Source organism: Felis catus, chromosome C1 (assembly GCF_018350175.1).
Source record: "Felis catus isolate Fca126 chromosome C1, F.catus_Fca126_mat1.0, whole genome shotgun sequence".
Taxonomy (NCBI): Eukaryota; Metazoa; Chordata; class Mammalia; order Carnivora; family Felidae; genus Felis; species Felis catus.
The window spans coordinates 102,523,824-102,551,364 of record NC_058375.1 but is presented as its reverse complement, the minus strand read 5'-3'; the positions used below and the strand labels follow the sequence as shown (position 1 = coordinate 102,551,364).

General features: G+C 39.2%; 1 protein-coding gene across 2 annotated transcripts in view; it reads left to right on the top strand.

The window, feature by feature from the left end:
- NOTCH2 (notch receptor 2) overlaps positions 1–27,541 on the top strand; it is a 164,448-nt gene that overhangs the window by 49,294 nt on the left and 87,613 nt on the right. For both annotated transcript variants that reach the window (XM_011285094.4, XM_019837710.3), the window contains exons 3-4: positions 20,020–20,279; positions 23,931–24,266. In XM_011285094.4, coding sequence (XP_011283396.1) covers positions 20,020–20,279; positions 23,931–24,266 — 596 coding nt within the window. The remainder of the gene's footprint in view (positions 1–20,019; positions 20,280–23,930; positions 24,267–27,541) is intronic.

The window sequence follows — 27,541 nt, the reverse complement described above, 5'->3', positions numbered from 1 at the left end:
GTGTCCTTTTGCCTGTCTTGGGTAACTGCCAAAGTTAAATCAACTAATTTTGGCCTACAACCTGGCATGAATAGATGGGAGAGTAGCTAGGCTTCTTTCAGTACAGTTCCTAAGTTGACCATAATCCTCTGTAAAGTTTCTTTCTTATTGTTCCATTGTGTCATGTCAGCACCATTAATTTCATGTAGGAATTCTTTTCTCCCTTTTTTTCTTGTGACTAAGCAGGATGAGAAATATTTTTCATCCAGGATCTGGAGTAGCTTAATTAAATCCTTCATTTAAAATTTTGGCTGTCTATCTTTCATCGAGGCTAGCAAGATTGAATACAGAGAGGTAGGGATATCAGAATGTGATAAAAAATTTAATTATCTAAAAATTCCCAAATACTTTTTTCCTCATTGAGCTAGCATAAATGTGTGGGCATGAAGGAGGTTTGCATTTACGTGCCCTTCTCAACATCTTGTAGCTAGGAATAAAATTTGGTGTCTCCTCCACCCCCACTGTTGTGTTTTGTGAGTTTTGTGAGATTTTTGTTTTCATATTTGTCTTAGTTGTGTTTTACTTTACATTTTGATGTGAGGTAAATTACAGTTTCTCTGGGGGCTTCCCAAAGTTTCCTATATTCTACTTATCCATTGTCAGTAATCTCTACTAGCACTTCATCCTCAGTGTCCAAAAATGTCTTACTGATTTCTATACTGATGCCTTCAGCTTTCCCATATTAATGCAATTACCTTGTGTTTAAAATGGTCCTCTCCTATGCAAATGATTACTTAGATCTTTGTGGAAAGGATTTTATGAAAGAAAAGTGAAAACAAAGACTAATAAAGGCACTATTTCAGTGACAGGTGGTATTACATAGTGAACACATCCAACTAGAGCATCGTACCCCGTGTTTTTCTCCACATAAGTATGAGGAGAAAGTAGGTGGTAATGAGAAAATAACCTGATTAGGACTTATGTAGGATAGTAGCATTTAGAATCCTGAACCTGTATAGATTCAGGCCACTTTCCTGTACCCATTGTATCTATCTATAATCCTGTATCCTGAACACTGAAAATTAGATAGACTGAAGCACTGCAGGATTCTTACTCTTTGTCTCAGTCAGCTCAGGCTCCTGTAACAAACTACCACAGACTGGGTGGCTTAAATAACAGATGTTCATTTCGCACAGTTCTGGAGGCTGAGATGTCTAAGATCAAGGTGCTGACAGACTCTGTTCCCTGTGAGGACCTTCTTCCTGGTTTGCAGATGGCTACCTTCTCTATATTTTCATTTGGTGGGGAAAGAAAGCTCCGGTCCCTTCATCCCCTATGTGGGCACTAACCCCATCACAAGGACCCCACCCTCATGATTTTATCACCTAATAACCTCTCAAAGGCCCCACCTACCAGCCATCATATTGAGGATTAGAGTTTCATTATATGAATTTGGGGAGATGCAAACATTCAGTCCATAGCACTCTTCAAAGAAAAGTTTAATTTTCATCAAACTAGTATTTATTGAGCTGGCTACTCTGACTGAGCACTGTGCTAGGTATTGTGAATAGACATAAAGGTCCAAGAGGCCTGTGTTCTCTGACTTACTTTATAAGTATAAAATATCTTTATACTTTATAAGTATAAAATATCTCAGGAGTGTCTGCTAATGAATGTTATGTTTCTCTCACATAAAACATGGTGGCAGTCCTTGCCATCTTGTTAGGGAGATGAGGCACATGTATATGTATAAAATACAATAGTCTGTAACTGCCCTATGTGTCAGCACAGATTAGAAGAACTATGGAGATTCATACAAGGGAGCAACTACTATAGGACAGAAAATTAAAATCAGAGGATTTTTAGTAGATCACTTAGATTAGAAATCTGAGAATATTGATGGTACCTCAGGAGGTGGGTAGTAGAAAGATTAAGTGGAGAAAATGAGAGAACCTGAGGGGTTATTGTTTCTTGGAATAATCATTACCGATATCTTCATCATTTTGTTCTTTTAAAAAAAATTTTTTTTTTAAGTTTATTTTGAGAGAGAGAGAGAGAGCACGAACAGGTGAGGGGCAGAGAGAGAGAGGGGGAGAGAGAGAATCCCAAGCAGGCTCCATGCTGTCAGCACAGAGCCTGACATAGGGCTCAAACCAACAAACCATGAGATCATGACTGGAGCCATAATGAAGAGTTGATGCTTAACTGACTGAGCCTTCCAGGTGCCCCTGAAAGTTTCCTTATTTTAGAGAGAGAGAGGGAGAGCATGAGCAGGGGAGAGGAGCAGAGGGAGGGAAGGGGAGAGAGACAGAGAGAGAGAGAGAGAGAGAAAACGAACGAACCTGAAGTAGGCTCCATGCTCAGCACGGAGCCCAACGTGGGGCTTGGTCCTGTGACACTGAAATCCTGACCTGAGCCAAAATCAAGAGTCGGATGCTCAACCAGTTGAGCTACCAGGCACCCCCATCATTTTGTTCTAATGACATAATTTAAAACTTTTCTACTTCTTGGTTGGTCTTTTCTGTCTATATTTTGTGTGAGGTTTTACTAAACCAGCATGTGGATTCATCTGGTTTCACAGTGACATAACTGATTTAAAAAATCATTCCTTTAACACGTGTTGGCATGAATGCTTGAAGAGTGCCTAGAGTGAGGGGTAGAGGGGAAGACCAGGGGACAGCAATGGAGGGCAGCTGGGAGCAGTCACCTCTCTTCCCCCCTGAACTTTTGGGTCTTGACTTGATTTTTTAGCTGCTTCCAGAACAATCAGGTTAGCTGTTTGTGAACACCATTTGCAAGGAAATTCAGAATCTAAGAATCTCTGAAGCAAGAAAAGTTAGGTGAGTGATAGAAAAGCAGACATTAAGAACAGGATCAGTTTTCATATATGGCATAGGGCATTCTTCTAGTTGAAAATTCAGGTGTCCCAGTGTCAGACCTCTCCTGTCCAGCATATCATCGGCCTGATGTAGTTCATTTCGGGGATCCAGAGTAAGCAAGCATCTGTTAGCCAAATCTTTGGTTAGCCCAAATTAGCTCATGTCCTTTACTGCTTGTTTCTTCTGATTATATAGTACATATCCAAACCCTCAATTATCCAGAATAAACCAGAGCTGCCTATTCTGTGTGGAAAACATTTGACAATGGTTATGATTCTCTTGCCTAGACCATAACCATTTAACTGCCTAGCCCTTTAAGATTTTGAAATGTCTGTTCTTGTGTAAGCCAGATGCATCTCCTTGATGAATTATTTTATTGGGCCCCTCTTGAAACCTCAGTCATCCTGAAAAATACTTCAGGAAATACTTTGACTTTAATTTTTTGTCTTAGTCCTATTTGTATATAATACTTGTGGTATCTGATTCTCTGTTTCATATTGTTAAAACTCATGGCCTTGAATTTCTGGGTCACTCTTAAAAAATGGGCAGAACTTGATTACTAATGAAAAGTTGACTCATTTCCTTCTAGGCGAAGGCTGACACTGACTGTCAGAGTTCATAATTAGTCTCCACAGAAGCAGTCTCTTTAATTATGGGCTATCACTTATTCTTTCTGAAATTTTATAAGAATTAATGAGAGCATCGTGAGCTAGGAAAACGATTAAGATAGGCATATATGTTGTGTTGAGAGGATATATAAAAACAATATCTGGAAAAGGTCCTACATAAATGTAAGTGGTTTATTCACTACAAGTTTAAATTTGGAGCAGATCTTCCCAGACCATTGTTTATATACACATCAGTCAGTTTTAGCCTTGTTGAATTTATCAGCAGGTCAGATTCCGTAAAGAGACTTGCAATGTCTGCCACCATTCTCGTCTGAAGAAAACAGGCTCTTAGGTTTTGGACACTTGTTTTGGAGAACATGGTAAGAAGTTCCTTTCCCTTTTAGGTTCAGGATTCTTTATTCTTTGTATCTTGTTTAAATGTATTGTTCTTTGCTTCTCTGCACTTCCTGTGAGGGGTTAGCTGAAAGTGTGAGTTGTGCACCAGTTCACTTACACCAGTGAGTATTGAACCATCCGTATTCTTGGAAGGGTGATTGGTAGGCAGTGGGGAGGATGTAAAAGTCAAAGGCACGACACCTGCGCCAGGAGCCCCTGCTCAGAGTGGGTCAGTGGTCAAGACACACACAAGCACTGACTCTACACACTAACTTCAGCAAGGATTGTTACGTCCTTGGGTGGTATTGCTGAGGGAATTCAGAGTCAAAATTGTAGTGTTATCCTAGTTAGGAGGTTAAAAGGACTTTGGCAAGCACCTCTCTATTCACCTTGTTTCATGTGTGAGGAGCCCAGGGCTTAATGTGGCCAAGTGACTTACCCTGGATTACTTAACTGATTAGAATGTAGACTGAGACTAAAAATTGTTTCTCAGACCCCACTAGGCAATCTAAAAAGATTCAGCACTATTTCTTTTCATTCTTGGTACCAGCCCTCAAGGAACTCATGTGGGTAATCATGTATATGTATATGTGTACATATAGGTGTATGCGTGTGTGTGTGTGTGTGTGTGTGTGTGTGTGTAGATGTATCTATATCTCTAGACATATGCATATATCTCTCTCTCTATATCTATCTAACTATATATAGAGAGATAGAAGCAGAATTAAAAACAAAACCTTTAGTACTTTTGTGAGGAAATCTTAAAGACCAAGAATTTTAACTCTAGCTATTCATTATACTTTTTAACACTTCATTAAATGAAACAGTGTGGAAATTCTTTTGAGTTCCTCGTAAGGGAGGTGTAGCCTATATTAATATCCAAGGGGCTATGGAACATTCCTAAAATTGAATCATACAATTTTAGAGCTAAAGGGAATATTAGAGGTTTTTTTGGCCTAGCATCTTGTTTTAATACATGAGGAGGTAGAAGCTCAGAGAAGTTAAGTGACTGACCCAGGCCAATATCTAGTGGCAGAGCCAGAGCTGATGGAGGGGAAAGGTCTATGAGGTGCCATCCTGTCAAGATCTGGGAACATGCTAATGTCTTGGGTGAGAGATACATAAAACAATATAATAGTTATATTTTTATTCTTATTCAGATAAATAAGCTCATGACTTCTTATGTACATATGTGATACATATATATTTCATATATATATATATTTGCTCAAACACGCCCTGAATCTCACCTGCCTCTAGACAATGGTTTTTTAAGCAGTGTGATACAGAAGGATGTAGCCATATCGGATATGGCTTTGCCCCGACTCAGTTTAATAATAAAGTGCTTCCCCAGAGTTAGTGTGAAAACATGGGTTGTGACTCATTTTATGGTGTCTACTGTAGTGTTTTATTGTTGTTGTTGTTTAGATTTGGTAGATTTTATCGAGAACTTCAGCTTGGATGCTTAAGTACACATCCAGCCTGGGCTATTTCAGGTTTCATAATGTCTCTTTTGCCTGTTACTCTTATCTTTTTGGGGTAATGCATTTATCTTCAAGTGTAAACTTGAGTGTACACTTTCAGAATGCTTGTTTGATACTCAGTTTCTCTGGTTTGGAAGGTTATAAATCATTGTAATATCAGATTTTTTTTTTTTTTTTTTTATTCCCTGGGCCATGGTCCTCCTAAGGCAAGTGGTGGTTTTTGTCTTGAGTCACCACATTAGGGCTATAGGTCATTATAGGTAATTTTTTTTCCATGATGTCCATTATTATTTTTATTTTTTAAATAGGCTCCACAGTGGGCGTGGAGCCTGAAGTAGGGCTTGAACTCACAACCCTGAGATCAAGACCTGAGCTGAGACCAAGAGTCGGATGCTTAACCAACTGAGACACCTCGGTGCCCCAATGTCCGTTATTTATTATTATCTTTGGTTCTAATTATGCATAGGTGTGGCAGTTGACAATGATGATCTTTTGACCACTTGACAGCCTTTCTGAAGTTAAACATAGTTCATTACAGTGCTTCTAAAGTAACCTGACTTCTAGTAGACAAAAAGTTACCTAAATTTCAAGCATGTGTTAAGTGTTTTTGCCTACATTGACTTTAATGCTGTCATGTCCTTAGAGCAGGGATTAGTGAATTTTTCTTAAAGTGCTAGGTAGTAAATGTTTTAGGATTTGTTGGCCAAGAGGCAAATTGAAGATATTATGTAGGTACTAGTGTACCCCTTTAAAATGTAACCAGTTAAAAAATGTAAGACCCAGCTCCTGAGCTGGAGGTGTAAAAACAGCTGATCTCCAGGGCAATATTTGCTTGACCTTTACCTTAGAACATAATAGCCACTTGAAATACTTCATGTCTTCCAAGTGCGTGTGGTATAAACTGGAAGAACCATTCTTTGTGGTCAGTTTTTTTTTTTTTAATCATACAAAAGAAATTCTTGAAGCAAATGTTGCTGAAGTTAGAACAAAGGATTATATCTGAATTCTTCTGTCAGTTTTTGGTTGATGCTGCTTTTTTAGTTGAAATCGTCTATACTGGAGGTCTGCACAGAAGTGAGATCCTGTTAAATTAATGAGTGGTATTAATAGAATAAATGAAAACATGACATTTTTTTCTTTGACAATAACTGTTCTCTTACTGCCATAAAAGTAATAAATGTTGAGATGTCTTTAACTTCATGAAAGTTATCCTTTGTGTGAGAAAGAGTTTTGGGTGATTATTGTAATGGTGATGGTTTTAATAATTATGTTTGTCCTCAGAAGCTTATAATCTAGAAAAAAACATAAATAAACCAAATCCAGTCCTGGCAGTGTAGTCGGTGGTGGAGTGGAGTATGCTTCCAAGTATAGGTACCAGTGGGCTAGGACGCATGTGCCCAGCTAGTATCATCCATATAAAGAGGGTTTGTGGATTTTGCTCTTGTTTTTGTTGTTACAAGACTGCAAGAATATGTAAGATAATAATAGTGTTGTATTGTTTTAAAAAATGTTTTTTAATGTTTATTTTTGAGAGAAAAGAGACAGACAGAGTGTGAGCTGGGGAGGGACAGAGAGAGAGACACAGAATCCAAAGCAGTTCCAGGCTCCAAGCTGTCAGCACAGAGACCGACGCAGGGCTCGAACTCATGAACCATGAGATCATGACCTGAGCCAAAGTCGGAAGCTCAACTGACTGAGCCACCCAGGCACCCCTAGTGTTGTATTTTTAAAATAAATAATCTTTATGGTGTCTAGATGTATGTCAGATAAACTTTCTCATTAGACCACTATGTAGCTTTGCAGTTTTTCACTTTGTTCCTATGGAGGCACAGACTTTGATTTCATATAGCAAACCAAGTACAGATGAAGGAATTTCCAAAACTGAGGAACACTATTTTCAAAACACCTGAATTTGATTATATAGTTGACCCTTGAGCAACACAGTTGAAGATCCACATACAACTTTTGACTCCCCAGTAAACTACTAATAGCCTACTATTGGCCAGAAGCCTTACTGATAACATAAACAGTTGATCAATACATACTTTGTATGTTATATGTATTATATACTGTATTCTTATAATAAAGTAGGTTGAAGAAGAGAAAGTGTTGTGAAGAAACTCATAAGGAGAAACTACATTTATAGTACTGCACTGTATTGGAAAAAATCCACACATGTATAAGTGGACCTGTGCAGTTCATCTCATGCTGTTCAAGGGTCAAGTGTGTACCAATATAGGCAACATTTGTGGGGAACTTTCTATCCAGTTCAACCAACATTTATGAGCATTATGAAGTGCCAGATAATAGGCTAAGAATTACCTTATTTGTATGTGCTGTCTCAGAGTTTTTCAGTCTTTTCATCATTACAACTCTGCCCAAAAGGAGCCTTTTTTAGACTTTTTATCCTAATTCCCGCATACTCCCAATACAGTTTTAATACCATAGATATACTGTATATTTATTTATCTACTGTGGCTCTTTGGAAGGTCACAAACAATTGTAATATCTAAGAATGACCCCCAAGAACCAATTTTTTATCCCTTGGGTCATGAACTGAGTTTAAGGAAAGTTTTTGTTGTGAAGTAGGGTTAGACACTGTTAATTTCTTTTCCCATGATGTCCATTATTTTTATTATCTGTGGTTCTAATTAAGGAAATTTAAATGGGATTTTGCAGTGTTTCAGAGCATTCTGAAATTGTTTTCCAATTATCCATGGAACAGTTTTGCATACTGTGTGATTCCCACCCCCCCTCCTTTTTTTTTGGGAGAATAATTTGTTTAGAACCTACAAAGAAATATTTTTTATCCTTTTAAAGTGTAAAGAAATGCAGATTTTTCTCCAGCCTTCTCTTACATTTGGGTTTGGCTTGATAGGATTTGGGTACAATTATTTTTGAACTAGGAGTCTTTTCACACCAAGCCATACGCTTTTGGAACTATTTCACTTTCAGACATTTTTTGGACTTCAGAACTTTGAAAGCAGTCATCCACTCATGCTGGAGAACAGAAAGCAGGCACCCGTATTCACTTTTCTTTTCCAAAATCTTGTTTAATTTTTACTGCTCAATCTCTTAAGAATCTAGCAGTTCATGCTACTGAGGCTACTTTGTAGGATATTCTATTCCTCAGGACTCCAGGTTCCTAGTGGTTCATATAATCAATGTTTTCTCAAAGATTAATAAAAGATTTAAAGTGCAAGAGAGAAAAAAAAGACTGTGTGTGTGTGTGTGTGTGTGTGTGTGTGTGTGCACGCATATGCATGTGTTAGTTAACTTCATATTTGGGGGGAAAATGTGATTAAAAAATCCACTCTGTATGGGGTTGGCTAGCCCACTTTGAATGATTTATGGGTAAATAAGGGTTAAGAAGTCCCCTATATATTAGGAATCCTAATTAGGTTTGATAATCCTTTGGATAAATAGTTTAACTTGATGGTTCCCAAACTTTGAGTGTAATTAAAGAACTTTTTTAGGATTCTGTGGATCCTTGCATTTTGTCTTTTTACTTCCATTAAGAATGTGAGCGCTGCATAGTTGAAAGCCTCTATGTACCAGTTACTGTGTTAGTATGGTGGTGAACAATTCTTTGTTTGAAAGACAAATACTCAAAATAAAGGATAATGAGTGATATGTTAGGGTTATGGGAGTGTGCAATGGGGAAATCAAGACTGTTTCTCAGAGGAAATAACATTTAAGCAGAAGTTTGAAGGAATTTTAGGGCTTAGCCCTGAGAAGAGGGTCAGAAAAAGTGTTTTGGGCTGAGTGACCAGCATGTATAAAGGTCTGGATGTGAGAAGCGGTGCACTGTGGCATGGTCTGGGAACTGAAGGAAGAGTGTAATGCATAAAGGAGAGATGATCTTGAGTTGAAACCATTTTTCTGTCTCTTGTGAAATGCAATGCATAATATCAAAATCCACTAAAAAATCAATAGCCACTTTATAATACCTTTACATTTTAATAATCATAGCAGTATCTACAGTCCATTTAGATATGGACAGGGCATTCTTTAGTAGTCTGGAGAGCGCTCTAAGTGTTTGCAGACTCCTTGCAGTAATTGTACAGTGCATAGCTTGGGAACCACTGGCTTAAGTCATTCACTTTTGCCTATTATTGTGGAAGGTGCTTTTTGTAAACTCATATGTTTAGAGTATATTTGCCATGTTGTAATCAGAAGTAGATGTTTTCTGGGGGTCCAGTGCCCCAGAATACAGTAGGGTAGTGAGTAGGTGCTAGAAGACAGAGGGAAGACCAGCTTCCATTAGAGCAGCAGTGCAAGTCTTTCAACACTGTTTGTGTGCCCTTGCCCAATCTTTCAAGTGATGATTGAAGAGCCTGGGTGCTCGGTTCAGCTTTTGAGTTCTGATAAATGAGCCCCAACTGTAAACTGGAAGATAAGGGTGTTTGCAAATTCTTGTGTAAATAAAGCATGGTTTCTCATTGCAGTGGTTACTGACTTCATAGTCTCTGATGAACGATGATGTGAGTTAACAGCTTTAAAACTAGCACCACTGCAGCTTCTTTTTTGGTTTGGATTTATTAAGATACGTGTGTGTTTATTGTTTTATTTGAATGGGGAGGGGGTGAAAAACCTGAACACATGGAAACCAAGTGAGGTGGAGTTTGAGAAGATAATTCCCAGCCTCACAATTCCCTGTAAAATTCTTTTCCTGTGGGAAACTTTTAATTTGGAAGCATTCAGCCTAATGTGGGAACCAAGATTAACATTTTCTGAAATACTTCTACAAGAAAAGCAGAAATGTACTGTTCAGGAAGCTGAATTTACATAGTAGAAAAATGGCCTGTCTAGTAGTATTTGGTAGTCTTTGTTTATTAGTTGTGGCAAAAAGTTGTGTGCGTGTGTGTGTGTGTGTGTGTGTGTGTGTTTGAGAGGGAGAGAGAGAGAAAAAGATAGAGATATATTGATTGTGTATTTGTCTTTGTTTCCTTTACATCAAACCAGCAAAGCCCTAGAAAGTGTGTTTTACCACAAACCAGCCCAATACTGGGCTCTAACTATATACAAATAAGTTTTTTTTTTAAATTTTTTTTTTAGCTCTTTGTTTTCTTGCTGAGTAAGCTGTAGTGTTTCCTTTTTCTTTCTTTCTTTCTTTCTTTCTGTTCTAGGGGAGGGGAGTGAGTGTGGGAGTAGGAATGGCAAGAAGTCAACATGACAGAGAGCTTCTTCCCTTTTCTTCCCTCTTGACCAGGAAGTTAACTAGGAGTCTTCATGTGTTGTTTTTTATACCGAGTCAGTAATTAGCACAACCCAGTTAGTTACCTTTACACAGAGTTACAAAATTAAAAAGTTGACAGTCTGATGAGCTATCAAACTGGAGTTATGGGAGGAGGGGGGCAGTGAGGTTAGACCAGTGGGATGGTCCTGTTGAATGCCAGTCTGTAGGCTCTGGGGCATCTAGAAGTTTGTAGCTGGAGCCTTGGGAATTAAATGTTATGGAGGAACTTTCACTGGTTACAGTTAGCCTTGGCTGTTAGCAATTATTTTTATCTACTTTAACATGGGGAGAGGGGGAAGGGGCAGGAAACTAAGCTGGCATTATGGTCACAGGAAAGAACAGACTGATTTGGGCCCTTTTCAAACTGCAGACCTTTGTTACTGACCAATGCTTAATTTGGTTTCTGGGTTTTGTTATTTTCTCCCCCTGCCTTTACCTCATTTACCTTAACGACAGCTCCCCCCTCTAGAGCCCAGCGAGGGCAGGCTGCCACTGCGGATTGGGGGGCCGAAAGGTCCAGAGCAAGAAGAAAGTGGGTTGAAAGCAGAGTTCTGTTTAAAGAATTTTCTGCTGGAAACTAGCCCAGAGGGAGTAAAGAGGCGCTTTAATGAGGAGCAGCTGCGGGGCCGACGCAACCCACATGAGACATTTTTTTCCCCTCCATTCCACATTCTGTATAGTTTTTTTTTTTTTTTTAAATCATGATTTTGAAATAGCTGTTTTGTAAAGCATGCCTCTCTTTTTCTTCTTCTTGTATGTGATGGGGTTTTGCTTTGTTGTTTTATTTTTTTAATGACCAAATCCTCACTAAAAAAAGCTAAAGGCAGAGCTGCAGCAAAGCCCTGGATGCAATTTGGGCTCACCCTGCTGATACAGAACATTCGGTGGAGAAAACAAGGAGAGAGAACACTGGCCTTTATTTGGAAAAGGGGGCTTATTTCCTGCTCAGACTTCAGTCATCTTGGAGCTGACACAAGCTGCTACAGTGTTTTAAGCTTTTCTCTAGACGAGTGGCTATTCACTTAGGAAACTTGAAAGAACAAAATTTTCTGTCCTGTATTACTAGGGAGACCGATGCTGAACGGCAGCCATTGCCAGATAGATTGGAATTGCTATTCAGACCCCAGCTTCGTTGAACTCTGTAAAGTGGCTACATGCAAACGCATCCAGGCTGCTGGTGACATGTGAGAGTTGGGGGTCTGTTTTTCATCTGTTTTATTGAAGGGGGACGACATGGGCATCCTTCCAGTTGGAATGTTTCCTGGTTCCATGAGGAGGAATTCCTTGTTTTGTTTTGTTTTGTTTTTTTCCTCTTTTCCTCGCCTTCCCCATTCCCCATGTGTGTTCGAACATTAACAGTGGAACAGTGGACTTCGTGTCAGGATTGGTAGACTTTGTCAGAAAAAAGGCATGCATATATCTGTATGGGCCTGATAAGTTTAGTTCGTGGAATTATTCATATTAGTTCATGGAATTATTTTATAGGGAAAAAGCCCCCAAAACTTTTCCTGTATTCACAGCCTCCTCTTGTGAACTATATTCTTTCAGAGTTCCAAAACTAGAGTCACTGAGAAAACTACTAAAATAAGTGATAAAGTCCCTTCAGGAGGAAGGCATTCATACAGTTTTGGGAACAAGAGGCAGCTGTTAGATTTATTAGGTTATTTTTAAGAAAAATTTTAACACATACCTCTAGTTCAAGATGTAGGCTATTTTCAAAAAATTGTACTGAGGTAATAACATAATAGAACTACAGATTTCTGAGAGAATTTGGACGATTAGCCCATGTTTCTGGCCTCTGACCAAACTCAACTTGAGCCATTTCAAGAAGGGAGCTATTGAAACTCTTATTTTTAGGCACTGAGTCTTAATTTCCACTCAGGCTAATAGGGTATATGGTATACTTGTATTACAGTTGAACAGGGATTTGCAAAATTGAAAGGTCTCCTGCCTTAGGAAACAGGGCTCCTTTATTTCTGTCTGTCTCACTTACCCATTTATTTACCCCTTTTCTTCCCATGTCCATAATTCTCCTTAGCCTCCTGGGGCATGAGGGATAATCTGTACCTCAGGATGATTATTTGGGTTGATTTGGCCTGTGTTCTACCAGGCAGAATGCAGTGTGGGGTTAGTAGGGGATTTGGGAACCTATTTGGATTGGGAGACTGACTTTATCCATCACATTAAATGTAGCCTTTTTTGGAACCAGTTGCTTAATGGAATATAGGTAGATGTTCATGGTATTCAAGGTACCTGTACCAGTGTCTCAAGACATGCCCTTCCCCACAACAAGATACCAAATTGGAGAGGCACAGGAAGGACGTAACAATGGCTTAAACAAAGTAGTGCCATACTGGTAGAAATAATGTAGTACTTAACACGGCATTGCATCTGCTGTTGGAGGGACCAGAGATGGGTGAAATGGTGTGGAGGAGGCTTAATGGAAGATCTCTGAAGCAAGGATGGAAGAAAAGAGCAAAAATTAGAGACATATCAGATGGAAAAGTATTAGAAGATTTTTACACCAGGGAGCAGTAGACAAGAGATTGGAAGTAATTATTTACGAAGGAGTAAGATAGTTGATGATAGGAGTGGGGCAAACAAGTAGGCCATAGATTCTGAGAAACTTGGATTTGAAGGGCTGGATGCTAATGCTAGTTTCTGAGCAGAAAAGTGACATGATCAAAATTATGCTTGAAAAGTATTATTCTTTAAGTAGTGTGCTTAGTTTTAGCAAGGGATTTCCTGGCTATCTTTCGGAGAGGTGTGGATAGGATGCAGGTGCAGCTGAGATGATAGAGTTGACTGAATAGGTGCCAGGGTTAGGGCAAGACCTAGTAGAGTACTTTCAGTTAAGTACTGTTTTATCTTTTGATAAAAGATCTAGGTAAAGGTAGAGATACAGTTGTAGATGGTACAAAACTGGGGAAACAGATTACAGACAGCAAATTTGGGTCAGATCAGAACAATAGGGGTTTTGGACCCGTTGACTTTTGAGATATTGTGTGGTGCTGAAATTCTGCGATTATGTGAATATAGTGTAAAAGTTATCTCAATCAAAGAAACTTGGAGAGAAGATTCAGCACGGTGAATTTAAAAGGAGCAAATGACAGGTCCAATTATTGGGTTCAAAAGTGTGTTCTACAAGCATAGAGTGACTAGTTCATTTGAAAAAAAGATCTGGCATTCTAACTGTGTGTTCAGTAGCTCATTCAGTAGTAGTATTTTGTAGCTTCTGAAAAAGTGAACACAGCTTTACGCTGCAATAGTAAAAATACAGTATCCACGTAGTCCAAGCTCTGTGCTGTGCTGGTAGGATCACGTGTGTTATGTTTGTTTTTTGTTTTGTTTTGTTTTGTTTTGTTTTGTTTTGTTTTGTTTTCATTTCAGGCCCTGTGTTTTAAAGAGATTTTTGATGAACTAGAATCATCTAGTAGGAGGAGGCCAGATAGCCCAGTGTTGGGATACATGGGCTCTGGAGTCATATGTGGGTTTGAATCCTGCCTTTGCCATCTCCTAGGTGTGAAATCTTAATCTTTCTAAGCTTCAAGGTCCTCATATACAGGATGTGGATCATAATATACCAATACTGTTATACAGAGTAATAAAAGAGATAATAGCTATAAAGTGCTTAGCAAATACATAATACACAGTAAGTGCTTTGAAAATGTTGGTCACTATTATTACTATTATTATCTTAAGTATAGAAGAGCCACTGAAATGGTGAGAAAGTCTGGAAATAATTTTATATTGAGGAATAGTCCAAAGTACTGAATCCTGTAAAAAAGAAAACAAAAGGGTCAGCACAACCATCTTTAAGTTCTTGAATGGCTACATGTTAGAAAAGTAGAAGGCTTGTTCCTTTTTATTCCAGAGAACAGGACAGCCAGTAAGTGGAAATTTTAGGGAGGCCAAAAAAGTTTTTTTAATGAGATATAATATTAAATTTGCCCTTTGAAGTGTACGATTCAGTGGTGTTCAGTGTGTTCACAGATATGTGTAACCATTAACACTATCCAGTTTCAAAGACATTTTTGTTATCCTCCAGCTCCCAAGAAGCTCTCTACTCCTTAGCAGTCACTCTGTTTTCCCCTCTTCCCAGCCCCCTGGCAGCAATAATCTCTTTTCTATCTCTATGGATTTGCCTAGTCTGGACATTTCATAAAAATGAAATACACTATCTGGCCTTCTGTATCTGGCTTCTTTCACTTAGCATGATGTTTTCAAGGTTCGTCTGTGTCATAGCATGTTTCAGATCTTCATTCCTTTTTATGACCAAATAATATTTCATTGTATGGATATACCACATTTTACTTCTATCTGTTCATCAGCTTATGGACATTTGGGTTGTTTCTACTTTTTGCCATTATAGATAATACTGCTATGAACATTCTTTACAAATTTTGTGTGGACTTATATTTTCACTTATTTTGGATATATATACCAAGAAGGGGAGGCAGAATTTAAGACATCAGAAAGAAGGAGCTTTCTGATCTTGGGATCCACCCACACTGAAGACGGTTCTGTTATTGAAGTAGTGAGCCGTTAATTTTACTTAACAAGTGCATGGTGTTTATGCGCCAGATACTGTTCTAAGTGCTTTACAGTTATTAAAAAACCCTATGAGGTAAGCACTATTACTAAATTCATTGTTACAATGAGTTTAGTAACTTGCTCAAGGTCACCTATCGAGTAAATGGGGAGCCAGAATTGAAATCCATGTGGTTTGGTTCTAGGGTCTGTACTCTTAATAGCAAGAACAATAAGAACTTCAAGCATTTATTAAATTCTTAACTACTACTCAGGCACTGTGCTTAACTGCTTAGATTCAAGTAGAGACTGGTGATCATCTTTTAAGGATATTTCAGAAAGAACTATCTCATTGGTTAGAAATTGCCTTAGGGTGTCTTAAATCCCAAGATTTATTTTATTCCAAGGGTGCTATCTGGCCTGAGGCTTTTAAGATGATCAGAATTTGTATCAAGAAGGAAACTGTGAGTGTGAATGATAAGTATTATAGGAATTCAGTTAATAAGACTTGTCAGAACATGGTAATTAGTTATATATAATTTAAGAGCATTAACTAAAAGTGACTTTTGAGATTATGAGTGGAAACCTTGGAAAAATTGAAGAATTAAAGTTCCATGGGAAAAGGATCCCTATTTTCAAATGTTCAGTTTCAAGTACTGCAGAGTAGATTAGAGTAAGTAGACGACTTTTAGTGAACTGAGCATATGCAGGTGGAACTGTTTATGGGGGCACATGAAGGTAGTTGTTTAAAATCAGATGAAGAATGACAACAGTAACACATGTACATGAGAGAAAAGAGCAGTGCAGCTCAAGCTTAAACTTTAAGCTGTCTGTGATTGATGGGGAGGAAGGAGAAGAGGAGTCAGCAATCTAGACTAAGGATTTACCAAGCTCTGAGATGGAGTCCTAGAAACCAAATGTAAAAGGATTAAAATGATAGAAGGTCTGGTCAGGACACTTCTACAGGAAAGAGAATTTCTTTATGATGAAATTTCAGACTGAACTTGACAAGGGGAAAGAAAGTCATTGTTCTTAGAGCATAGTTTCTGGACGATAATTGGAATGCAAATTTTGTTACTAAGGGACAAGTAAGAAGTAGATGGAAGAGAAAGGGAAAGTATCTGTGAAATTAGGCCACAGTTAAAGAAGTTTGGTTGTGACTGAAGAAGAATTTGGAAAGGGAAATGGGGCTTAGTGAAAAATGTAGGTTAAGAGAGATTTGTATGTGTTTTAAGGTAAAGAAACAGACTGATTGATATCTAGCCCTCTAGAACATTTTAAATAAGAAATTAAGTCTTTATTAACAGTATGTCCAGTTTCACATAAAAATAAGATGTAGTTCTATATAGGGACTTTAGGAGAGTAAGTCAGTTGTATATCATATTATCTCACCTAGAGTAAAAACCTCAAGCCTTCTTCATGGTGGTCTGCAGTCCCCTCAAGATCTGCCTCCCAGTTAACGGCTCTCATCTATTTTCTGCTACTCTTTTTCTTAATCCCTTTGGTAGAGCCACAGAGGTCTCCTTGCTGTTCCTCAAACATGCCGTGACTGTTTCCTATTTTAGGTCCATTGCATTTGCTGTTCCCTCTGCCTTGAACACACTTCCCTAAGTTACCTGCATGGCTAGTCCCTCACTGCATCAAGGTCTTGACTCAAATGTGCCCTCTAAGTGAGGCCTTCCCCAATTTTCCTATTTAAAACCAAAATACTTCATTTTATCTACCCCCTACCGTTCCCAATTCCATCCCTTCCCATCCCCCTTTCCAATTTTATTATTTTTTTCATAGCACTTAACTTGACTGAACAAATTATGTATTTGTCTTTGTTTTCCCTTTCGAGAATTTAAACTCCACAAGTTCAAGGACTTCCCTAGCATTAAGACAATGTCTGGCATATAATAGGCACTTATAAATGTTTGTTGGATGAATGAATGAGTGCAGTATTCTTTGCAGAAACTGATGTGAAAATATTTTTCTTCATCATCATTAACATCGTTATTAATAAGCATGTTGGATGCCACGTATAGAATTGGGTTTCATACATTTTCTTACCCAGGAGTTGGCAGATTTTCTATAAAGCACCAGGTAGTAAATATTTTTGTGAGCTAAATGGTCTCATCACAGGTGCTTAGCCCAGTTATTGTAATGCAGAAGTAGCCATAGACAATCCATAAATGAATGAGTGTTGCTGTGTTCTAATACGACTTACTTTATGGACACTGAAATTTGAATTCTCGTAATTTTCAAATGTCACAAAATATTAATCTTTTTTTTGACATTTTTCTAGCTATTTAAAAATGTAAAAACTATTTTCAGCTCATAGGCCATACAAAAACAGACAGTGGGCCATAGTAGGCCTGCAAGCTGTATTTGCCAGCCTCTGCTTTCACCGGTTTCTTAGACATATCTTAGTTGAAACTTATTTTTCTGTACTTGCTAGGGAGCAAACAATGCAGATTAAACCCTAGTCTCACATAATTCGGGAATACTCTTGGTTGGCTCCAGAAATGTTCATATTGTTTCATTTTTGTTTTCCTGGGAGCCTTATGTTTTCTTTATATGTTTATGATACTAATATTTAAATGAATTTGCATTCTCTGAGCAGATGCCACATGATAGTGTTGGGGAGGTGGTGGTGGTGCAATAGTCCAGGAACAAAGATGGGCAAAGCCCACCCAGGTTTAACAGTTTTCCATTATTTACGAGGTAAATAATTCCCATATGGGTAAATCAAGAGTTGTCAGCCAGGCATAACGCCCATAGGACTACCATTATGAATGAGAATTGTGTTCCAGTTTTGAACATCATCCATAACAGGCTTCTTAAATAAGTTACAAATGCTTTTAATAATATAGCTCAGGGTTAATTTTAGCTATGCTACATTTGCAGTTTTTGTTCTTCCACTTAAAAAAAATTAGAAAATAACGTATTCTATTATCAAATCAAGCTGTGATTTGCATAAAGCACCATATTTTCCTCAATAAGTACAAAGGGAAAAAATGGTTTTCATTTGCAAAACTTTTTAACATAACCCATAACCTTAACATTAGGCTTTCACATACTTGATTTTGTAAGTTTCTTACACCAGTCCTGCAATGTGGGTACCCTTTTCAACTATTTAAAATGTGAGAGAACTAATAGTGAAGTTTAGCAATGTGTCCAAGGTCGCCACATCAGGACTCACTCCAAACAGGTCTTCTGACCATATAAAGTGCAGACTCCTTTACAGAAACTTCAGCCAGTCTTTGGTTTTAGTGCTGTGCCCTCCCCTTACTACCTCTCCATCTCCTAGCTTCACCCGCTCATGATGATGCTCAAAACTCTAGCTGCTTCTGGCTCTGCCCTGCTTATTGTACACAGATCTGGGAAGAGGAGAGGAGGCGGTCACTAGTTACATGACTACCACTGGAGCTACCCACCAGCTCTGTTTCCTCCTCCAGGTGTGTTAGCTACTGCATACTTCTTCTGGGCAGGTTCTGTCTCAGTTCCTTAACATCTGGTCCTCCTCCTTTTCTTAATAACTGGGACCTCTGAAGACCTCACCTTGCCAACTACTGGCTAATGAGACATGTTGGATATGATTGAACAAAGGCAGGAAGGAGGAAAACACAACCCCAGTGCTTCACGTCTGGGCGATAGGGAGAATCAGGACCCAGAATCTGCACATTGCGAGCTGTGTTGGGAGCTGGTTTTGAGGGGAAAGATTTCGAGTTTGGTTTGTTTGTTTACTTATTTTTCCTTAGAGTTTGGTTTAAATGTGTCATCTTTAAGGTAATGATGGAGCAGCCTTGTAGACTTCGTTTTCTATCCTCCAGAAAGTAAAATAATGTAGAAATAGGTTTATTCAAATATCTGGGGCAATGGCCAAATGGTAAAATTTACAGTTAGAATCAAAGTCTTTGTGTTACTTTTAAACACTTCTTAAAAGCCTGTGTGGCTCAGACCATGTTGGGGAAAGCCTTTTTAATGCTGTTTAGAGAATGTAGTATTGTCATAAATACTACACACAATTTGGGATGGTTGTATATCTTATGATTCAGTGGGTGGCATATAAAAAGCTCCCTCAACACACCATGTGGAGAATGTTACAGAATGTTATTGTTAAGTTGTTGTGCTTTCTTCACTTTGGTGTTTGTATGGTACCTTAGATATTTTTTATGTCATTTTAATTATATTTTGTGCTTTTTAAAAAATTTGGTTAAAAAAGCTGCCTCCTGTTTATATCTTAACAGATTTAAGTTAAACAAAGAAAAAAGCCCCTTTGAACCCTTTCCTATTCCTGTACCTCTTTTTTCTTTCTCCATCACAGGGAAATGTAACTCCAGAACATAACCCAGAAATCTAGGTATAAGCCAGTTGATGTCTCAGTGGAAACACGAAAAGAAGAACTTACTATTTCTCAGTGCCTAATTGAGAGAAATCACATGGTATTTTATATATTTTGAACTGGAGAGGGTAAGAAAGTCAGTCCATGCATTATCATGTGAATCTTACCTTAATCCTATCAGATGGCTTAGTCAAAGTGAGAAAGCTAATGAATTTGAACAGGCAAGAATCAACAGTGATGCACAAAAAAGTGGTGCACAACAGTTATGCCAGTACCAGCCTGTATCTATGTGAAAAAAGCTGTGGCTCATTTTGCCTTGGATAAGGGTTATGCTGACTGGCCATGGCAGACCATGCTGGGTAACCCACCTGGTATTCTGTCACCTACCAAGACTCAAAAGGACGTGAGAGTGTGTGGTTAAGTTCTCTAAGCACTTCTGAAGTAGGGCAGTTTTATAGGTTGTACCTTTAGATCTCTCAATTCATGATCTAGTGTTGAATGGACTGCACTATCTTGTTAAGCTTTTGGACTTACAAGAAGTCAAGTGTTTTCATGGACTCTTTTCTTTTCCATGCAGATGTCTGGAGGGCTTCTTGGGAGAATATTGTCAACATCGAGACCCCTGTGAGAAGAACCGCTGCCAGAATGGGGGGACGTGTGTGGCCCAGGCCATGTTGGGGAAAGCCACATGCCGATGTGCCCTGGGGTTCACAGGTGATGACTGTCAGTACTCAACTGCTCACCCCTGCTTTGTGTCTCACCCCTGCCTGAATGGAGGCACCTGCCATGTGCGTAGCCGGGACGACTATGAGTGTACCTGCCAAGTTGGTTTTACAGGTAACGATGTGACCCAGGGCCACGTTTTCCTATTCTCAGCAGATACCTTTCTTTATCATCTTTTAGATCTTGATATGTTGCTCTTAAGGATCCTCTAACTCTGGTGCCTGTTTAACATTATGGTAAGGAATTCGAGTGTTCCAGACAACTATCTTTAACTTCCTTTTGAGAGTTCTAAGAGGGGAGAAAGAAAGTGTCAAATACTCAGAAGTATTTGACTGCCTAAAGTGTATATATGTCAAGATGGGGAATCAGAACCGTATTTCACTGTCACTAGAAGAAAAGCCATCTGCACTGTTGATTACTTGCTTCTTGAAATCTCTACCTAGACATTCAGGGCACTGGCTTTTCTGGTTTTCTGTGCTCTGTTCCGTTATGATTCTGCATTGCCTTGTCCTCATCCATTAAATTTTTGTGTTCCTTGGAACTCTCTGGTGAGGCCTCTTTTGAGCCATATCACAGGCCCCCCCCCCCCCCCCCCCCCCGGAACCTTCCTGTCTCCAGTGGCCTCAGCTGTCATTGTCTTCATCAGTTGCTGGTGACTCTTACAGTCATCCTTTTCACTCCACCCCCTCCCTGACATTCAGGCTCATACTTCTGACTATCTGTTGCATATTATCCTTGGAAATTTGACAGGTACCTCATACTCAACATGTTGATATAAATGGCTCATAGTCAGATGAGGGACATGTAAAAAAAATATTCCAAACTAGACTCCCCCTTTCCCTTATAACACTTAGATTCAGGCACCTGACCCAGTCCTTGAATCACCTCTCACCTGACTACTCCTCTCCATTCCTTCTGCTCTGTAGTTGAGGTCTACCCTGTCCATGTTGGTGATAGGTTAGCTCTCCACTTGGGCTCCTGCAGTCATTTCCTAACTGGTTTCCTTGCCTTTAGTTTCTCCCCATCTTGTTCACCTGTCACATTGCCACATCTTTGACCATAAATGCAAATCTTGTCACAAACTCACCTGCTTACAGTGCCTAATGTCTTTTTATCATCCACAGAATAAACTGCAAACTCTTTTATATGGCTTCCTTAGCCCATCATAGTCTAGGCCTTACATCTTTTTTTTTTTTTTTAAGTTTATTTATTTTGAGAGAGAGAAAGAGCACGAGAGCAGGTAAGGGGCAGAGAGAGAGGGAGAGAGAGAATCCCAGGCAGGCTCCCTGCTGTCAGCACAGAGCCAGTGCAGGGCTCAAACTCATGAACTGTTGAGATCATGACCTGAGCCGAAATCAAGAGTTGGATGCTTACCCAACTGAGCCACCCAGGAGCCCCAGCCTTACGTCTTTTTATAGCTTCACTTCCCACAAGCATCTAGCTCTAGTCACACCAACAACATTCTCATCATTTCCTGAAAATGTCGTACTTACTGTTGCTTCTATGCTGTTGCACACCCCTTTGCCAGGAATGCCCTTTTCTGCAGTTCGTGATTGCCCAATGTTGTTTAAAATTCTGTCTTAGTGACTTTTTCCTATTCCTTTAGGCAGTTAGTCTCTATGTTCCATTATTTGATGTGTCACATTTTATTGTAATAATTTTTTTACATGTCTCTCATCTGCCTAGATCATGAGTTCTCCACAGGTGGGTCTGAGCTTTATTCAAAATGAACTGTAGATATTAATTAAGTTAGATGAGGAAAGCGGAACCATTCACCAGTTTGTCCCCCCTGACACCAGCAATTATGTAAATCTTATAAGCAAAAGTTAAAAACATACTCAGTAAACTAGATTGGGTAGGTTAGTTTGGAATACTTTTTCTACTGATTTGTTATTAAAAGGTGTTGGTAAGGGTAGAGGATAGTTAGGATGATCTGTTATCTTCATCATGACCATGACAGCATCGATGCTATGATTCATTAAAGAGATTTGGTGGTTAAGAGAAAATTTTTTTCCTGATTGTCAGTTTGAAATTGTTTTGCTCTGCAAGCAAAGGGAAGGCATACCTGTTTAAAACATTTTAATCCTCACTAGTGGTAATGGCAGTAATGTCTTCTTAATAATTAAGATGTTAACTCTGAAATGATCCCCAAATTAAAGCTTCTTCTTTTGCCATTTAAAGGATCCTTTCTTGGTGTTCTGCAGGGCTCTGATCATTTTTACACATCTGCCACTTTTGTCTGTCTTCAGGAATCACCACAGGTTAAGTTACCCTTTTCGTTTTGTGGTAGTCGTATACCCCACCTAATCAGACCTTCTTAGCTTATCTGCACTCATAGTTGAAAAAACAGAGGTAGGAACTTAGTGCCTGTAGGTATCATATATGGGAAGCCAGGTTCAAGGACCTTTCTGTTTTAGTTGTAGGCAAATATTCTCATATACACAGTTGCTAAAAGGAACCATTTTTATCTCTTCTCCACTGTAGATGTTCCTCTCAGAGGAATGAAGAAAAAATAGGAAGAGAAATTTCAGTTCCTCCTTTTTCTCTCTGCTTAGCACCCTGAGATACATGTGCTATGCCCAAAATTATACTGCACCTCTCCTGTTTGATTTGACATTCCTTGACAGACAGCGAGCACTTCTCTGTGCTTGTGTGTCACCTCCCTCTTCTTTTAGAAAAGCTGTCATGGCTCTTGTTTGTTTTAGTTTTTTGTTTTTTGGTTTATTTTAAATTAAAAAAAAAACATTTTGTTTTTATGAGAGAGCACACGAGCACTAGAAGTCTATATGAATACCAAATTTACTAATAGCATGGGAATATTTTTTTTTCTGTCTTTCTACCTCAGAGAATTTGCTTTGCTTTCTTGGAGTCATGCCTTAGGATGCAGCATATCGGTCTTCTGACCTCCTCTCATATTTTCCTATTTGAGAGTCCACAAGACTTACCTTTCTAGACCTTTATTCTCACGATAACTTACAGCTTTTTTCATATGTAAGTAGCTAGAGATTTTTCATCCTCTTCAAACACATCAAGCAAAAATGTAGCAAGACCACAATTAAAATATTTCCCAGAATATGTATGTGGGTTTTATTTAAAGGAAATAGAAGTAGCACTGACTTGGTTCTGTCATATAAGAGATCTGTTTAGTAAACTATGTATTATGGAAAAGATCAATGCATTTTATTCACTCAAAGGACATGATTTGAGAGCCTCCTGTGGGGATCCAGCCCCTGCCCGTGTGGTAGGTAATATAGTAAAAGGAAACAGCAAATTTGGGGGGTGTGTATACATATGCAGATCCGTGTGTGAGAGAGAGAGAGCAATTTAGGGAGCTGAGAAGGGCAATAAGGTAACTTATGAGTAGAGTTGTCAAGTGGGAGTTTACTAGGTGAACAAAAAGGAAGATGGCATTCCAAACAGAGGAGCAGCCTATGCAAAGGCAAGGTGTGAGACAGTAGATAGATCCAGACCCTTCTTTGCCACCAAAGGGACTGATGGGCTCCTATGAGGATGGGCTTCATATGACTAACCTACAGTCCCCTCCATGTGCTCCACTGAGGCTTTGTGTCTTGGTTGAGGGCCCGAGGGAGTGCCTGTGTCACATGATCTTGAGGAAGCTCTGATTTGGGCTTCCTGTGAATTTCAAAGAGCTTAGGACATTCTGTACACAATAAATGATGTTGGATGGGTGGGAGATGTGGGATGTTGAGGATGAGACTGGCTCCCACTTCAGTGGGCAGCACTGAGTCTGTTCTGTTTCCTTAGGTAAGCTGTGCCAATGGACCGATGCCTGCCTATCTCATCCCTGTGCAAATGGAAGTACCTGCACCACTGTAGCCAACCAGTTCTCCTGCAGATGCCTCGCAGGCTTCACAGGACAGAAGTGTGAGACTGACGTCAATGAGTGTGACATCCCAGGACAGTGTCAGCATGGTGGCACCTGCCTCAATCTACTGGGTTCCTATCAGTGCCAGTGCCCCCAGGGCTTCACAGGCCAGCACTGTGACAGCCCCTATGTGCCCTGTGCACCCTCCCCCTGTGTCAATGGAGGCACCTGCCGGCAGACTGGTGACTTCACATTTGAATGCAACTGCCTTCCAGGTAAGGAGAGCCTCCAGTGTCCTGGGATTGGGGGATACACCTCCAGCACAGAAGGAGGGTGGTGGGTGTGGCTCAGTTGCTGCTTTAGGAAATACCCTTCTCAGCAGGGAAAAGGGGAAATAAGAATTTTGTGTGGAGTGGGTTGCTGGTGAGGGAAGAGTTTTATGGGCCAGTGTGGTCCATAAACGGAGTAGGGGGTAATTTAACATGTCAAAGTTTATGATGATGAGTGGCTAGGAAATTGTTTATTGTCCTTTTCAGAGGAACAGTAAGAAATAAAAGAAACAGTTCTGAGAAAGAAATAGATAGGCCTGTGGAATGGAAGGGAACAAATGAGAATTAGATGTTGAAAAATATGTCTGATTAATAAAGTACTGTAAACTGAATTGACAGTAATAGTAGGTGAGCAACTTTCCTATATGCTTTCACTTCTGAAGGAATAATAGATTATTTTCCTACCTACCTAGATGCACCTGCCTGTCCTTTTGTAATGTTCCCTGGGCTCCTGGCCCTCTCCATATGCTCTCTGTGACTTGGGGTAACCTTGCCCTGACTTGAAGCTAGAGAATTTTGGAACTGGGGTGGTGCTCTCTTGCTCAATGGGCACTTTTTGATGAATGCTGATGAATAAGGTATGGCACAACCATACATAACTCCAAGATAGAAGCCAAAAAAGGAGCAATGTATGGAAGGAAGCTTGGAGCCCAGCGTTCCACAGAGATGGAGAAGGGAGCAAGCCTGGCCAATTCACTAACCCCTTATAAAATGATGAGGAGGCTGAAAACAGAATTTTGATTGGGAACAGAACACACGCAGCTGGAGCAGATGAGCAACAAAGCTCTGTTGCAACTAAGCAACAAAGATTCTGTTTTTATACAAATATCCTTAGTACAAAAACAAAAGAAGGAAAACTGTAGGGGGGAGTAATGTGCTAAGTAAGCAGAATTGCCTCAAAAAGAAGTTGTTCTAGCTACTCTTTCAGAATGGAAATCTTAGAGTCTGGTGTTGTGGATATGGTTCACATATAATGGGATTGTGTGTTTTATCTTTTGGGGATTAAAGGTCATATGTTGGTCCTTGGTACAAAGCCAAATGGCAATTTATTAATTTCATTCAGTAAAAATCTATTAACTGCCCCTGTTTTCTAGGCACTTGTACTGTGTGCTTGGGATAGGGCTATATAAGACACTGTCACATAATGAAAAACTTTATACCATTTAACTGTAAGCCACAAGAACAAGTTTTTAAATGTATTGCTTTCAGTTTCACTTTCAATGAAGAATAGATAAAGCAGTCATTCTAGACACTAAATAAATTTAAGTGATAGAGTATTACTGTCGTCCATGTTGTCTTGTAGCAGAAATAACTGAAAGATATCTTTCTCCACTCCCATATTTGTTGGCTCTATTTTAAGGGTTAAAGAAGGAAACAAATGTAAACAATTTAACTTTATACATATTTTAATAAATAGTCCAAGTGGTTAATAATTGAGGTGAGCACAATTTATTGTTGAGGCTAAATGTGTTTTTTCAGTTTCAAGAAAATTACTTTTAATAGTTGCCCAGAACAAAAAGGTTGATTTGGCAGCGGAATACTGACGGGAAGTTAGAGAAGTCAATAAAGGAAGTTTTTAGCTAGGAGAGAGTGATTATTCACTCCCATAGTCTCTGCATTGTTATCCATTAGCCATGATAAGAACCTTAGGGAATTCTGAGAGTGTGTCCAGGAAAGGATCTGTCAAACGAGAATAGTATCTCCTCCTTGAGAAAGGAAATAACCAGGGATTCCACAGCTGAGAGGCTGCCAGGGCTCGTGGGATGGAGTAAGGAGATCTTGGCTATCTTTTATGCTCTGCTTGTAATTTAAAGCAAGACATTTGTTTACTCACTGATGAAGTGTGTGTGTGTGTGTGTGTGTGTGTGTGTGTGTGTGTGTGTGTGTGTGGGTTGGGTTTTGGGATGAGGATGCAGGGGCGGGGAGAAGAGTTGGCAAAGAGAAAACTAACATTTATTCAATGCCTTTTATGAGTCAGGCACTGTGCCAGGTACTTCTGCATCCATTAGCTCAATTACACAAAAACCTTGGGGATAGGTATTATTTTCTAGTTTTCCCGGGTGAAATAGCTCAAGTTTGGAGATGTTAAGTCATTTACCCAAAGTTGCACAGCTGACATGTGGTTGGGCTGAGTCCTAAAACCCAGACAGGTTATTTCCAAAGCCTGTGCATTTTACTGAATCACAGTGCACTGCTTGTCTGTCCCTGAAGGTGCTTTGAAAATGTGTGAAACTTCTTGTTAAATGCTTTTGAGATGTTTGGGTTAAAAAAAAAGTAGAAAGTACTTCGAATTATGATCAAATACTTTTTGTTACATTCCAGCCTATGTATGGCACCATGCAGACATTTAAAATAGTTAAGTAGGCTAGTTCTTGCCTTTCAGGGTCCCATGATCCAAAACAGATGACATTAGCTTAGACAATGGATAAAAAGACATTTAAAAAGAATTCAAAACAATAGATGATGCAGTAACACTGTGAATAAATACGTATTTACACAATTTGTAAGATTTTATGCTCACTGTTTTTATGTCCCAGGTAGAGTTTGGAGAGTATTAACCTTATTTCCATACAGAGAAATAGTGTCTGGAGATTATTTTTTCTTAGCAAGTCCTTTCCATAATGCAATATCATTCTCTTTGCCCCACCTTCCATTATGCTCCACACTATTTGAGAGACTAAAATGTTACTTACTTAAAATAATAATCACTCTCTCGGGGCACCTGGGTGGCTCAGTCAGTTAAATGTCCAACTTTAGCTTAGGTCAGATCTCATGGTTTGTGAGTTCGAGCCCCACGTCGGGCTCTGTGCTGACAGCTCAGAGCCTGGAGCCTGCTTTGGATTCTGTCTGTCTGTCTGTCTCTCTCTCTACCTCTACCCTGCTCGTGCTCTGTCTCTGTCAAAAATAAATAAACATTAAAAAATAATAGAAAAATAATAATCACTCAATGTAAATAACACCCTTATTTGAGGAGAACCGTTATTTCAAATGAGAAATATTGAATTGAATGGAATGGAATTGAATGGAATTGAATTGAAAATATTCCTTCTTCAAAGGAGAAATCAAGTCAGCAGGAGGGGAAAAGGTTTGGTAAGGTATTCTGGAGCTCCTGTGTGCACTTCCTGCCACATTTCAAGTCTTTGCACTTTTAATTGAGGCCTACCCTGATCACCCTATTTCAGATTGTAACCAACCCCTATCCCCTTAATTATTGGCCCTGG